Below are 14480 nucleotides of genomic sequence, written 5' to 3' on the forward strand. Positions count from 1 at the left end.
CCTCATTGGAAAACAGCAGACCTGGAAAATATATCCAGAAGAGACTGTTTAAAAATAATTGGTCATGAAGGCCATGACCAGAAAAAAAAAACAAAAAACCTGGGTACCATTCTTCAAGAGATCATCAAAGAAAATTACCCTGATATTGTAGAAACAGAGATATATTGAAAAAATTGAAAAATCCATTGGTCACCTTCAGAAAGAGATTTCACAAGGAACATTGTTGCAAAACCCCAGAACTACAAATCTCAAGGCAAAAATACTGCTAGTTGCCAGACAAAAACAATTCAAGTATTGAGGAGCAACAAAATCAGGATTACCCAGGATCTGGCAGCTTCTCCAGTAAAGGATCATAGGCCTAGAATATCATATTTCTATTGAAAAAATCAAAAGTAAACAGAAATTTAATCTTCAAACAGAGGACTCAAAAGAAGCATAGAAAGATAAATGGTAAAAATATGTATTACTTAAAGGTTCAACTGTTTACCTCTTAGATGGGAAAATGATACCTAACTATTGATAAGTCTATCTGTTATTGGGACAGTTAAAGGGGACATCACATGTATGAAGGGTGGGATTGTGATTGGACTGGTGATGTGATGATAACAAAGAAAAAGATATTAAGGGATGGAAGAAAAAGGATTGTACTGGGACAAGAGGAAATGGGGAGGTATTATGGGACAAATTATATCATATCAAGAGACACAAAAGACCTATTACAATAGAGGGAAAGAAGAGAGGAGAATGAACATTGTCTGAAGCTTGATCTCATCAGTTATGGAAGAAATAACTTAATTATTCAGTTGGGTGTCCTATAAAGAAATAGAAGGAGAAAAAAGAAAGAAAAGGAAGGGACAAGATGGAAAGGAGGGCAGAAACATACTAGGAGAAAGGAGTAAGAGAAGGGGGGAGAGGTGATAGAAGATAGGACAAGTAGTGGGTGGGATATTTAAAAAACAACTACTAAAGAACAGGGTGGAGAGAGAGAATAGGATGGACAGAAATATAGAGCTGGTAATTAGAACTGTGAATATGAATGGGATGAACTCTCCCACAAAGCAGAAGCAAATAGCTAATTAAAAAATGAAATCCTACCAACACATTTGACACAGAGAGACACATACGGAGTAAAAGTAAAAGGATGAAACAGAATTTATTATGCTTCAGCTGAGGGGAAAAAAAAAAGCTTGGGGTAGCCATTTTATCTCAGATAAAGCAAAAGTAAAACTAGATATAATTAAGAGAGATAAAGAAGGAAAGTACAACTTAATAAAAGGTCCTGAAAACAATAACAAAGAAAGAAGCTCCAGAGATTAATAGAATCCTAGAAAATCTTTGAGAAAATTGAATAGGGACAGAAAGGAATAATTGACCATGTATCAAGGCATAAAAATCTCACAATCAAGTGTTGAAAGGCAGAAATAGTAAATGCTTCCTTTTCAGACACAATAAAAATTATTTTCAATAAAGGCCCAGGGAAAGATAAACTAAAAACCAATTGGAAATTAAATAATCTAATTATTAAAAATGAGTGGGTTAAAGAACAAATCATAGAAACAATCTATAATTTCATCCAAGACAATGACAATGAGACAACATACCAAAATCTATGTGATGCAACCAAAGCAGTTCTTAGGGGAAACTTTACATCTCTAAATAGTTAAATGAATAAAATAGAGAAAGAGGAAATCAGTGAATTGAGCATGCAACTAAAAAAGCTAGAAAAGAAAAAAATCAATCCCTCCAATTAAATACTAAATTAGAAATTCTGAAACTCAAAGGAGAGATTTATAAAATTGAAACTAAGAAAGCTATTGAACTAATTAACAAACTAAGAATTGGTTTTATGAAAAAATAAACAACAAAATAAATCTTTGGTTAATTTGATTACAAAAAAGAAAGGAAAATAAAACAAATGGCCAACATCAAAAATTAAAAGGGTGAATTTAGCCACCAATGAAAAGGAAATTAAAGCAATAATTAGGAGCTATTTTGTCCAACTGGCAGCAAATCTGATAGTCTAACTGAAATGGATGAATATCTACAAAATATTAATTGCCCAGATTAACAGAAGAGAAAATAAATTATTTAAATAGTTCCATTTTAGAAAAACAAATTGGACAAACGGTCAATGAACTCCCCAAGAAAAAATCTCCAAGGCCAGATGAATTCACAAGTGAATTCTACTAGACATTTAAAGAATAATTAATTTCATTAATATGCAAGCTATTTGGAAAAATAGGTAAAGAATTCAAATTCCTTCTATAACACAAATATGATACTGATACCTAAATCAGGAAAGGCCAAAACAGAGAAAGAAAATTACAGACCAATCTCCCCAGTGAATACTGATGTAAAAATTTTAAATAAAATATTAGCAAAGAGATTACCACTTATCAACAGAATAATACACTATGACCACATGGAATTTATACCAGGAATTCAAGGCTGGTTCAATATCAGGAGAAGTATTGCCATAATTGATCATATTAATAACAAAACCAATAAAAATCATATATAACCTCAGTAGATGCAGAAAAAGCTTTTGACAAAATACAACACCCATTCTTATTGAAAACACTAAGAGAACATAAGGATAAAGGAAGTTTTCCTTGAAATAATAAGCAGTATATCTAAAACTAATAACTCATTTGTAATGGAGAGAAGCTGGATTCCCAATAAGGTCAGGAGTGAAGCAACAATGCCCATTATAATCACTATTATTCAATATTGTACTATAAATGTTGGCTTTGGAATAAGAAAATAAAAATAAATTAAAGGAATCAGAATGGACAATGCGGAGTATAAAACTATCACTCTTTGCAGATGACATGATGGTGTACTCAGAGAATCCTTGAAAATCATCCCCAAACCTACTTGAAACAATTAACAACTTTAGAAAGTTGCAGGATATAAAATAAACCTGCACAAATCACCAGCATTTCTATATAATACTGACAAAGCCCAGCAACAAGAGAGAGAGAAATTTCATTTAAAATAATACACAAAATAGAATATTTGGGTGTCTGCCTGCCAAGACAAACTCAGGAACTATATGAACACAATTACAAAACCCTTCCCACACAAAAAAGTCAGATATAAATAATTGGAAAAATATCACTTGCTCATAGGCTAATATAATACTATTATCATATTCATTAATATTATTTATAGTAATCATTCACATAACATAACATTACTTAATAAATGAGCTAATATAATAAAAATGACAATTTACTATATATATTCAGTGTCATACCAATTAAACTGCCAAAAATTATTTTATATAGTCAGAAAAAGCAATGATAATTCATTTGGGAGAACAAAAGGTCAAGAATATCAAAGACATTAATGAAAAAAATTACAAAGGATGGTGGCTTAGCAGTACCATATCTAAAACTATCACTATAAAGCAGCAATCATAAAAACCATTTGATATTGGCTAAGAAGTAGAATAGTAGATCAATGCAATAGATTAGATACACGTCACAATAATCAGTGTCTATAGTAATCTAGTATTTGATAACTGCCCAAACTCCAGCGTCAGTGATAAGAAATCATTTATTTCAAAAAAATTGCTGGAGAAAGAGGAAAATCATATGTCAGAAACTTGACATATATGTACATCTCACACCACAAAAATAAGATCAAATTGGATACATGATTTGGGCATATAGTGTAATACCATAAACATAATAGGAGAGCAAGGGATAAATTTACCTCATCTTTGGAAAAGGGAGAAATTTATGACCAAAAAAGAACTAGAGAATATTATGAAATGCAATATGGACAATTTTGATTATATTAAAGTAAAAAGTTTTTGCACAAACAACATTAACAGAAACAACATTAAAAGGGAAGTACAAAGCTGGGGGAAAATTTTTTTTAATAACTTTTTATTGATAGAACGCATGCCAGGGTAATTTTTTACAGCATTATCCCTTGCATTCACTTCTGTTCCAATTTTTCCCCTCCCTCCCTCCACCCCTTCCCCCAGATGGCAAGCAGTCCTTTACATGTTGAATGGGTTACAGTATATGCTAGATACAATATATGTGTGCAGAACCGAACAGTTTTCTTGTTGCACTGGGAGAATTGAATTCAGAAGGTATAAATAACCCAGGAAGAAAAACAAAAATGCAAGCAGTTTATATTCATCTCTGGGGGAAAATTTTCACAGCCAGTGTTTCTGATTAAGGTTTCATTTTTACAATATATAAAGAACTGTGTCAAATTTATAAGGCTATAAGTCATTCCCCAATTGATAAACAAATCATTTTCAGATGATGAAACTAAAGCCATCTATTGTTATGTGAAAAAATGCTCTAAATCACGATTGGTTAGAGAAATGCAAATTAAATCAACTCTGAAGTACCCCCTCACACCTCTCAGATTGGCTAAGATGACAGGGAAAGACAATGATGAATGTTGGAGGGAATGTGGGAAAAGTGGGACACTAATACTTTGTGGAGTTGTGAAATGATCCAACAATTCTGGAGAACAACTTGGAACTATGCCCAAAGAGCTATCAAACTCTGCATATCTTTTGACTCAACAGTGTACTGGGCCTGTAACCCAAAGAGAACATAAATGAGGAAAAATGATTCATATGTGCAAAAATGTTTGTAGTAGCTCTTTTTGTGTTAGCAAAGTATTGGAAAATATAAGTAAATGTCCATCAGTTGGGGAATGGCAAAATAAGTTGTGGTATATGAAGGTAATGGAGTACTATCATTCTATAAAAAATTATGAACAAGGTGATTTTAGAAAGGTATGGAAAGATTTACCTGAACTGATGCTAAGCAAAACAAACAATACCAGTATGTACACAGTAATAGCAAGAATGTACAGTGATCAACTATGAAACTCTTGGTTCTTCTCAGTGATCCAATGCAATCGCAATAGACTTTGGATAGAAAACGCCATCTACATCCAGAAAAAGAACAATGGAGACTGAATGTACATCAACATATGCTGTGTTCACTTCTTTTTTCTGTTTTTTTTTTTCGTGGTTTTTCCCTCTAATTCTGATTTTTCTCTCCTAACTTGATTCATAAAGCAATGTGTAGTTAAAAAATTAATTAATTAATTAAATTTTAAAAATAGGAGAGTGTACTAGCTATATTGTTTATTAAATAGTAGATGGGTTATGGTCAAACTTGATTTTGATTATTTTAAGAAAAAATTAAATTATTCTATTGATTCCATATTCACTATTGACAATCTCTATGACTGCATTAGGAATTCACTTCATTAAAGAAGACTTATATCAAAAATTAAACCTGTCCTTCCTGAGTTGCTAAGCTTGTAAACAAGATATTTTATGTATTGTAAATGTTAAAAATATATACTTTTTCCAAATGACTTGTATACAGAACAGTTTACAACAGTAATGTACATACATGTAAAGCTGTACCCAAAGTCAGCTGCACTAAGATTAATTGTATTGGTTAATCTTGGTCCTGAAGAATAGATAATAAAAGATGCTGACTTTTTTGGTAGATAAGAAACAAATATAGAACATCATTGTGAAATCTGTTACCTGTGATTTTGCTTAACTATATTATTGTTTCTTCAAGGGATGATAGGAAGGATGTATATCAAGAAAAGATTTTACATAAAAACAAAAGGCAACAAGATCTTTAAAAAAAATCAGAATCCTCTTAATATCCCAGGTTTTTCTGGTTGTGAAAATAATTTATACCAATTATTACAAGTTTTACTTTTTAAAAAACCAAATCAAAGTTACCATTTTTTCAAAAGATATATAAATTAATATGGAAAATTTCCATTATAGGGAGAAACCTATTTTCCTCTCATAATTTAAGTATTATTTCTGCATAAAAATAAGAGGTGCTTTTGTTTTTGGAATTCTTGAGTTGAAATTGTTTTGAGAACCTGTTTTCAAAAAAAACTGTACTAAGGTTTAGAGTAGAACAGGATCAATTCTTTAACTACTTAAATAAATTGAAAGTGCAGAAACCAAATTGGATAAAATTCATGAAGTTGTAACTTAAGCACTTGATTATCAAATTATCCAAGTAACAATCTTTAAAGAAGATATTTTTGTTTTTTAGGAAGCAAAACGTTTTCAAAACATTGATAAGTCATGGGTAAAGATAATGCAGCGAGCTCATGAGAATCCTAATGTAATCAGTTGTTGTGTTGGAGATGAAACTATGGGACAACTTTTGCCTCATTTACATGAGCAGTTGGAAGTATGTCAGAAGTCACTTACAGGGTATGTACAAGTTGCCATTTCAAATATACCTTTATCATGTCAGAATTCTTCCAGGAAAAAGTATCCTCTCAAAAACATAAGTAAAAAGTATCCATTTGACTTTTGCTTTAGCACCTTTAATGAAGAGAAATCTACTTTCTCTCAAGGCAGTACATTCTGATTTTGCATTCCTCTCCTTAACATTACTTTTATTTCTTTGCATTTGTTACAAGCTGTTCCTACTTCCCATATCTGGGGCTTATTAGAACAAGTTACATGATAGCATCTTTTTAAAAAAAATTTTAAAATTTATTTTATAATAACTTTTTATTGACAGAACCCATGCCAGGGTAATTTTTTACAACATTATCCCTTGCACTCACTTCTGTTCCAATTTTTCCCCTCCCTCCCTCCACCGCCTTCCCCAGATGGCAAGCAGTTCTATATATGTTAAATATGTTGCAGTATACACATGATAGCATCTTAATACTAGAAGTATTATAATTTAAATATTTCAAAGAATTAAGCTGCATGAATTGATGCCGTACCTTTTTAAAAAAATTCAAAAAGCAAAGAAAATAAAGATGGGAGAGAAATTTTTATTTCAAAGTAAATATGTGATGATAATAGTCATGTTAATCTCAGTTTTCTTTTCTCCAGCTAATCATTCTCAAGTCCTTCTGTGTTACATGTTACATGAACTGAACATAATAAGCCTTTTAACATCTTTGTAGTCATCTTCTGGAAGTTCTGAAGTTTATATAGTTCTTGCTAAAATATGACACCCAACACTAAACAAAATACTTAAAATGTGATGTAAACAAGTCAGAGTATGATGGAACCATCAACTTTTTTAATTTTCTGAACATCTCTCTTAAGATACTCTAAGATCTTGTTATATTAGCCGTTTTGACTGCTACATCATACAATTGAACTTGCAGCCCATTGAAATCCCTAGACCTTTTTCAGATAAAAAGTTCTCTAGTTACATGTCTTATACTTTTTAACTTGGGCAACTAATTTTTTTTTCAACCCAATTTTAAGACTTTGTATTTATCCTGATTAAATTTCATCTCATTGGATTCAGCCCAATGCTTTTAATGTCCGTGCTCTACATGTGTTTTAGCTGTCCTTGTTAACTGTGTTCCCAGGCTTGGGAATCTTCACCTTCAAATGTAATAAATATTCTGTTTATGACTTTGTACAAATCATTGGTAGGAAGATTAAGCACTAGGAGGACAAGCACAAGCCCTGAGGCACTTCCAAGTAGATATCCTGCAAAGTTGGCAACATTAATGATTATTCTCTGAATTAAGGCATTCAAACAGTTCTGAGTTTACTTATCCATGCTACTGTAGAATTAATTACAAAATATATTAGCATGATGGATAGGTTAACCTATATAGATTAACTATCTTCAATAGTCATTTCTAAAACCTGTGATTCAAACCTGAAAGCCTTAAAATTTTGGAATTTAATAAACTTTATTGCAAAGGTAAATAGAAATAGTTGTCTTTCAGATTCCTGTGAAATAAAAGTGTAAGCAAATAAGTAAAGCTTAATGAAATCATCTTAGACCTATTAGATAGGAATAAATACTGACCTTTCAAATTCACAGGCCAATAGTACAACTGCTGTTCTCTGTATTACAAACCTCCAATTTTTCCAAAATCTAGGTAAACTTTCTCTATAATATACCTTGTAGGAAGGGCTGTCAAGTGTGGCTCACAGGAAGACCGAAATAGATCGCCAGAGTCTCCTCTTCCTCCAGCAGAGGAAGCCAGAAGCTAGCTCCGAGGACTATGAGCGGAGACAGAGAGGCCCAGGCTGCAATTACATTTATTTGCTTTCTTAAATATTATTAGTCCAAGGATTTTTAGGTTCCAGTGAAACTTCTGATAGCTATTTTTTAACTAGGAAAGGAAGATCCCCAAGGTTTTTGTCCAAGCTTGACCCTTTCCCTGCTAAATACCAGTTCCACAATGAACCAGCAAATAACAAAGAAATCCTAATCCAAATCAAGGATAAAATTATCAAAAGTCTCTAGAATAGTAAGCTGGGGGAAAGTACATGATGAAGATTGTCAGCGTCTCTTATTTTAGATTCTGCCCAGATCTTTTTCTCCCTTCTCCAACCTGAAGTGGGGTTGGCTTCATCCATCTTCTTTTTTAACCTGAAACCCTGAAAGAAGTGGAAGAAACAATATCCCTTTTCTCTTGTTCTAATCAACTACTCAGTACCCCTCACATAGGCTCAGGATGTTGAGCTCCACAAGTGAGGAGAGAATTTTATACCAGTGAGCTTTGGGACTTGGATTGCATTTAACTGATAAATATAGCTTAGGAATCCTATCAAAAAAGAATTGGTTCTATTTCCATTTCCACAAACTTTCAAATCACAAACTAACAAATTAGCAGTCATATTTTCCACTTTTCTCACTTACCTAACTCACTGGGGTCTGGTGACTTGAACTTTTAAAGCTAGGAAGGCTGCTCTTCTGCTACATAATTAACCCCATACAGCCTTGGGCACTTACTAGCAGAGTGCTCCTAGTTACCTAGATTGCCTCACAAAACAAACAAATAAAATAATTATATATTCTTCATCACTGTTCATTTCTTTTTAGACCACAGATCATTCTTCTTGACACAAAAAAAGAGAAAAAGAATTGAGCAGTTCTGTTTTCTCTCTGGCATCAATATCTCATTGTTTTGGAGAACCATTCCTGTCCCTTCTTTGATGCTCCTCATTCTCACAATATTGCATTTTTTAAAGGCCTTTTTTTGTTCTTAACTTTTCTCACCAATTTATTTACTTACTCATTCTCAGCTCTAGTATTTCTGACATAATTATTACAATACTGTGCCTTACTTTCATATTCATCCTCCATCATTTGTTCTTCCCACTCTTCCCCAAGTCCCTGTTAACTTTAAAATGCTAACAGATCATAATACTGACAATTTTTAGTTTGCAGAAATATAGAACCCTAATTTTTCCTTTGCATATCACTTTCTTTGTAAAAACAAATTTTTTAAAAAGGAGAGGCTACTTAAAGTCCAGTCAGTAGGTATTAAATACTTCTTATTGGACCTTCACTTAAGAGCCATAAGTGAATCAGAGAGTATATTCCTAATCTTAAGAAAATTTGTTAATAACCTACAATTATATACAATTTCTGATTTAAATCACCATAGTTCCTCGATTGGGGACTATGATTTGGGACTATGAATTTAGGAAAGAGACAAACAGAAAGACAGCAAGAAATGGAAAAACTTTATGCACTTGATTTTTCAAAGACAAATTGGCACTAAATATACAAATGTTTGCTCTTAATCCATTGGAAAGCTAATATTTCATATAAATAAATGCTATTGCTCTTGATAATTGAAAAATATAGTGATATGTAAATGGGAAGAACAGTTTTTTTAAAAAATCATGTGAGGCAGTTAGATGGCATAGTAGATAGAACATTGGCTCTGAAGTCAGGAGGACCTTAGTTGAAATCTGCTCTCAAACGGTTAATACTTATTAACTGGGTGACCCTGGGCAAATCACTTAATCCTAAATGCCTTGCTAAAAAAAAATTAACTACCCAAAAAAAGAAATAGTGAATGCTGTTTTATCATAATGGCAAGCATGATCCTTCAAAAGAGATACAAAAATGTACCTCTTCCTTTCTTTGCAAAGGTAGAGAAATTTAGGTGTACAATATCAGAGTTAGCAGATCTGTTGATTAGTTTTGTTGAATTGTGTTTTTCTCTTTCTTATTCATTATTATAAAGTTTCAGGAGAGGGGGGAGTATCTACTCATTATTATAAAGTTTCAGAAGAGGGGGAATATTTACTGAGAAATGAACATTGTACTTTTAAAAGATAAATGTTATTTTAAGCAATAGCATAATTAGTTATTGGGTTTTTTTTTAAACACACACTTGGTAACATGAATTTCCCTATATTTTAAGATATTTGGAGAAGAAACGACTCCTGTTTCCCAGATTCTTCTTTGTATCCGATCCAGTTCTCCTGGAAATTCTTGGACAAGCAAGTGATTCTCATACTATACAAGTATATTCCCATTATCATTTATTAAATTTCTTTTCATAATATCTTAATGAAAAAGTATTTTTGTTTTTTATTTATATTTTAACATAAACTTTAAAAGTTTTGAATTATAAATTCTCTCTCTCCTTCCTACCCCTCATCCAAATTTTGAGAAAGCAATCATATGATATCAGTTATACATATGAAGTCATCTAAAACATTTACATATTAACCAACATTAAAAAGAAGCATAATAAAAGTGAAAAAGTATCCTTCAATATTACTCACTCTCCAGGTCTTTCAAAAAGCATCCTGGTGATTGTTTCTTACAGAACAATAATATTCCATAACATTCATATACTTATTTATCTATTCTCTAACTGATGGACATCCACTCAGTTTTCTAGTTCCTTACCACTACATCAAAGGCTGCTTTTACTTTCCCTCCTTTATGATTTTTTTGGGATACAGACCCAGTAGAGACACTGCTGGCTCAGAGTATGCACACTTTGAGAATAGTTCCAAATTGCTCTCCAGAATGATTAAACCAGTTCACAACTCCACAAGCAATGTATTAGATTCCCAGTTTTCCCATATCCCCTTCAATATTTATCATTATCTCTGCTCATCATTTCATATAAAACAATAGTATTTCATCACAACTATACACCACACTTTGTTAAGCCATTTCCCAATTGATGGGCATCCCCTCAGTTTATAGTTTTTTGCCACTACAAAAACAATTAACAAAACAACAAAAAAAGCTGCTACAGATATTTTTGTGCATATAGATCCCTTATTTCTTTTTAAAAAATTTCTTTGGGGTATAGACCTTGTAGTGGTATTGCTAGGTTAAAGAGTATTTACATTTTTATAGCCCTTTGGAGCCTTTCCTAGTAATGCATGTGTCCCTATTTTACCACATCTTCCTCAGTATTTATCACTTTTTCTGTCATGTTAGCCAATCTGATTGAGGTAAAGTGCTACCTTGGAGTTGTTTTAATTTGCATTTCTCTAATCAATAATGATATAGAACATTTTTTCATGTAACCATGTAGCTTTAATTTCTTCTGAAAACTGCCTGTTTATATCCTAAAATGGTAAATTGGGGAGTGGCTCTTATTTTTATAAATTTGGCTCAGTTTCCTGTATTTTATTTGAGAAATTAGACCTTTTATCACAGAAACTTGCTATAAAATTTCCTCCCAGGTTTCCTATTTTCCTTTTGATTTTGGCTTTATTGGCTTTTGTGCTAACTCTTTTTAATTTCATGTAATTGAAATAATCTATTTTACTTCCCATGATCCCTCCCTCTTTCTTGATCATATCCATAGAACTAACAGATAAGTTTATTTATACTCCCCTCATTTGCTTGTAGTATCCTTTAAGTTTAAAACATATTCATTTTGTCTTAGTATATAGTATGAGATAACAATCTATATCTAATTTCTCCCAAATTGCTTTCCAGTTTTCCCAGAAATTTTCCTTAAATGGTAAATTCTTTCCCAAAAACTTGGATCTTTGGATTTATCATACATTAGATTATTGTAGTCATTGAATAGAGAACTTTATTTCACTGAAAAAAAATTTATTTCTTAGCTAGTAGCACATTGTCTTGATGGGTATAGTAATATAGTTGTGTATTAATATAGTAACTGTTGTAGCCATGTGATTGTATAATATATTGTAATGTAGTTTGAAATCTGGTACTGTTGAGCTACCTGTCTTCACATTTTATTTCATTGATTCCTTTGATAAGTTTGACATTTTGTTCTTCTACATCAATTCTGTTCTTATTTTTTTTTTCCTAGCCCTACAAAATAATTCTTTAGTAATTTTATTGGTATGGTATTGAATAAGTAAATTGTTTTTTGTCTTGGTCTTTGTTGTTATTTCAATCAAGTCCAATTCTTTGTGACTGATTTGGAGTTTTATCAACAAAGATATTGAAAGGTTTGCCATTTGCTCCTTCAGATCATTTTATGGAAGAACAACTGAGGAAAACAGGATTCAATGACTTGTTCAGGGCCAAGTAACTAGGAAATGTCTAAGTTTGAATTTGTACTCAGGAAGATAAGTCTTCCTGACTCTAGGCCTGGTACTTTATCTACTGTGCCACCTACATGGTTTAGCGTACCTACGAGTAGTTATTGTTTCTTCAGTCATTTAGATGTTCTTTTTTGTATGAAGTGTTTTGTAATTATGTTCATCATAGTGCCTGGATTTGTTTTGGCCAGTAGATTACTTAGTAGTTTATAATGTCTATGGTTGTTTTGAATGGAATGTCTCTTTTTCTTCCTGTTGTGTTTTGCTAGTAATACATAGAAATGCTGATGGCTAATAAGTTTTGTGTATTTTGTCAAATTTTCTTTTCAGTCTTTTCACTAGGAATGTTTGAAAGTGCACCAGTTCAATAATTATCATTTTTTCCTCTGAAGGAGGACTTTTTTGTGGTGGTCACTTAAGAAGTAAGATTGATTAAGAAGATAAAGAGGAACAAAAGTTCACTAATAATTCCTTAAAAATCAAAAGAATGAAAAAAATAAAAGAAAATGTGAAACATCTTATCAGAAAACAACTAACTGAGAAAACAGATTGAGGAGAGATAATTTAGACTGGCTTAAAGCCATGATCAAGGAAAGAGCCTATATATTGTATTTCAAGAAATTATAAAGGAAAACTGCCTCAGTAATCTAGAATTAGAGGGCAAAACAGAAGTTGAAAGTATATATCATTCATTTACTGAGATTACAAAAGGATAACTATCAAGTCAAAGAGAAAATACTTCAAGTAGTCAGAAAAAGAAACAAAACAAAACACTCCAAAACATTCAGATACCATGTAGCCAGTCAGAATCATAAAAGATTTAGCAGCTTCCATGTGAAAAAAAAGTAAGACTTGGAATATGACATTCCAGATGTCAAAAGAGTAAGGATTACAACCAAAGATAACTTACGCAGCAAAACATTATCTTATTTTTTTCATTTTTTTGATTTTGTTTTATTGTTTCTTGAAATCTCATGGAATCATTAGTTTCCATTTACCCATTTGTGGTTTTAAGTAATGATCTTAGTAAATTATTGTTCCACTTTTTCTACTTGATCAATGTTATTTCATAAGGGATTTTGTATCTCTTTTTGTAGCTTTTTTACCTCTTTTACCAGCTTGTTAATTGTCATCTTATAATTTTCTTACATCACAGCCATTTCTTCCCCCAATTTTTCCTCTATTGCTTTTATTTGATTTTTAAAATTACTTTTATCTCTTCCAGGAATTCTTGTTGAACCTATGTCACATTTTTCTTTGAGGCTTTTCTTGTAGCTATTACGACATCATTATCTTCTTATGAGTTTTTGCTTTGGATCTTTCCTATCACTATATTAGCTATTTATGGTTAGGTTTTTTGGTTTGTTTGCATATTTTTTAACCTATTTCTTGACTTGAAGCTTATATTAAAGTTGAATTCTATTCTTGGTGGTGCTAGATGACACAGTAGATAGAGTGTCAAGCTTGGAGTCAGAGAGACTCATTTTCCTCACACTTTCCCTTGTCACATCACTACAGAGGCTACTCCTGGCCTGACAGCTTTAAATATGCCTTTCATACTTATCTATTTCTTCTTAACATAATGTTATGGAGGATGTAGGAAAAGAGAGGGCAAACAGAAAATTAGACAGTGAAAAGATATGTCCAGGAAAGAAAGTAAGACCCATATTTATCTGAAATAAGTTATAGAAATGCTACAGTTGAATTTTATTTTGGAAACAAACTTAAAACCTATTTTGTTAATATCTCAATAATTTACAATATAATTGGTAATAATTTTGCTTACTCTTCTCCATAATGTTTCATTATTTTTCAGCCACATTTACCTGCTGTATCTGATAACATAAATGAAGTGGAATTTCATGCAAAAGATTATGATCGGATGTTAACAGTCATATCAAGAGAAGGAGAAAAAATTCAAGTAATTTGGCTTCCTTAACATTTTATTATTGATAAAACATGTATTTAAATGTTGCCAATTGTATACAGATAAGCATAGAAAAAGTTGGAGAGGCATTGAGCAATGTGAAGACAGAGTTTAATCTTAGCCCTGTCACTAAGTAGTTTGTGACCTTGGGCAACTCACTTCACTTTTCTGTGTCTCAGTATCTTCAAGTATAAAATAAGGTTGAGCTAGAAGAACATTGTTTATTTTGAATCTCTAAAATTGCTT

At 31.8% G+C, this 14480-nt stretch overlaps 1 protein-coding gene across 1 annotated transcript in view; it reads left to right on the forward strand.

The window, feature by feature from the left end:
- Positions 1–14480, forward strand: part of DNAH8 (dynein axonemal heavy chain 8) — a 402529-nt gene that overhangs the window by 205112 nt on the left and 182937 nt on the right. The window contains exons 37-39 of the mRNA XM_051996876.1: positions 6078–6241; positions 10183–10285; positions 14124–14228. Coding sequence (XP_051852836.1) covers positions 6078–6241; positions 10183–10285; positions 14124–14228 — 372 coding nt within the window. The remainder of the gene's footprint in view (positions 1–6077; positions 6242–10182; positions 10286–14123; positions 14229–14480) is intronic.

The sequence above is a fragment of the Antechinus flavipes genome, chromosome 4 (assembly GCF_016432865.1).
Source record: "Antechinus flavipes isolate AdamAnt ecotype Samford, QLD, Australia chromosome 4, AdamAnt_v2, whole genome shotgun sequence".
NCBI lineage: Eukaryota > Metazoa > Chordata > Mammalia > Dasyuromorphia > Dasyuridae > Antechinus > Antechinus flavipes.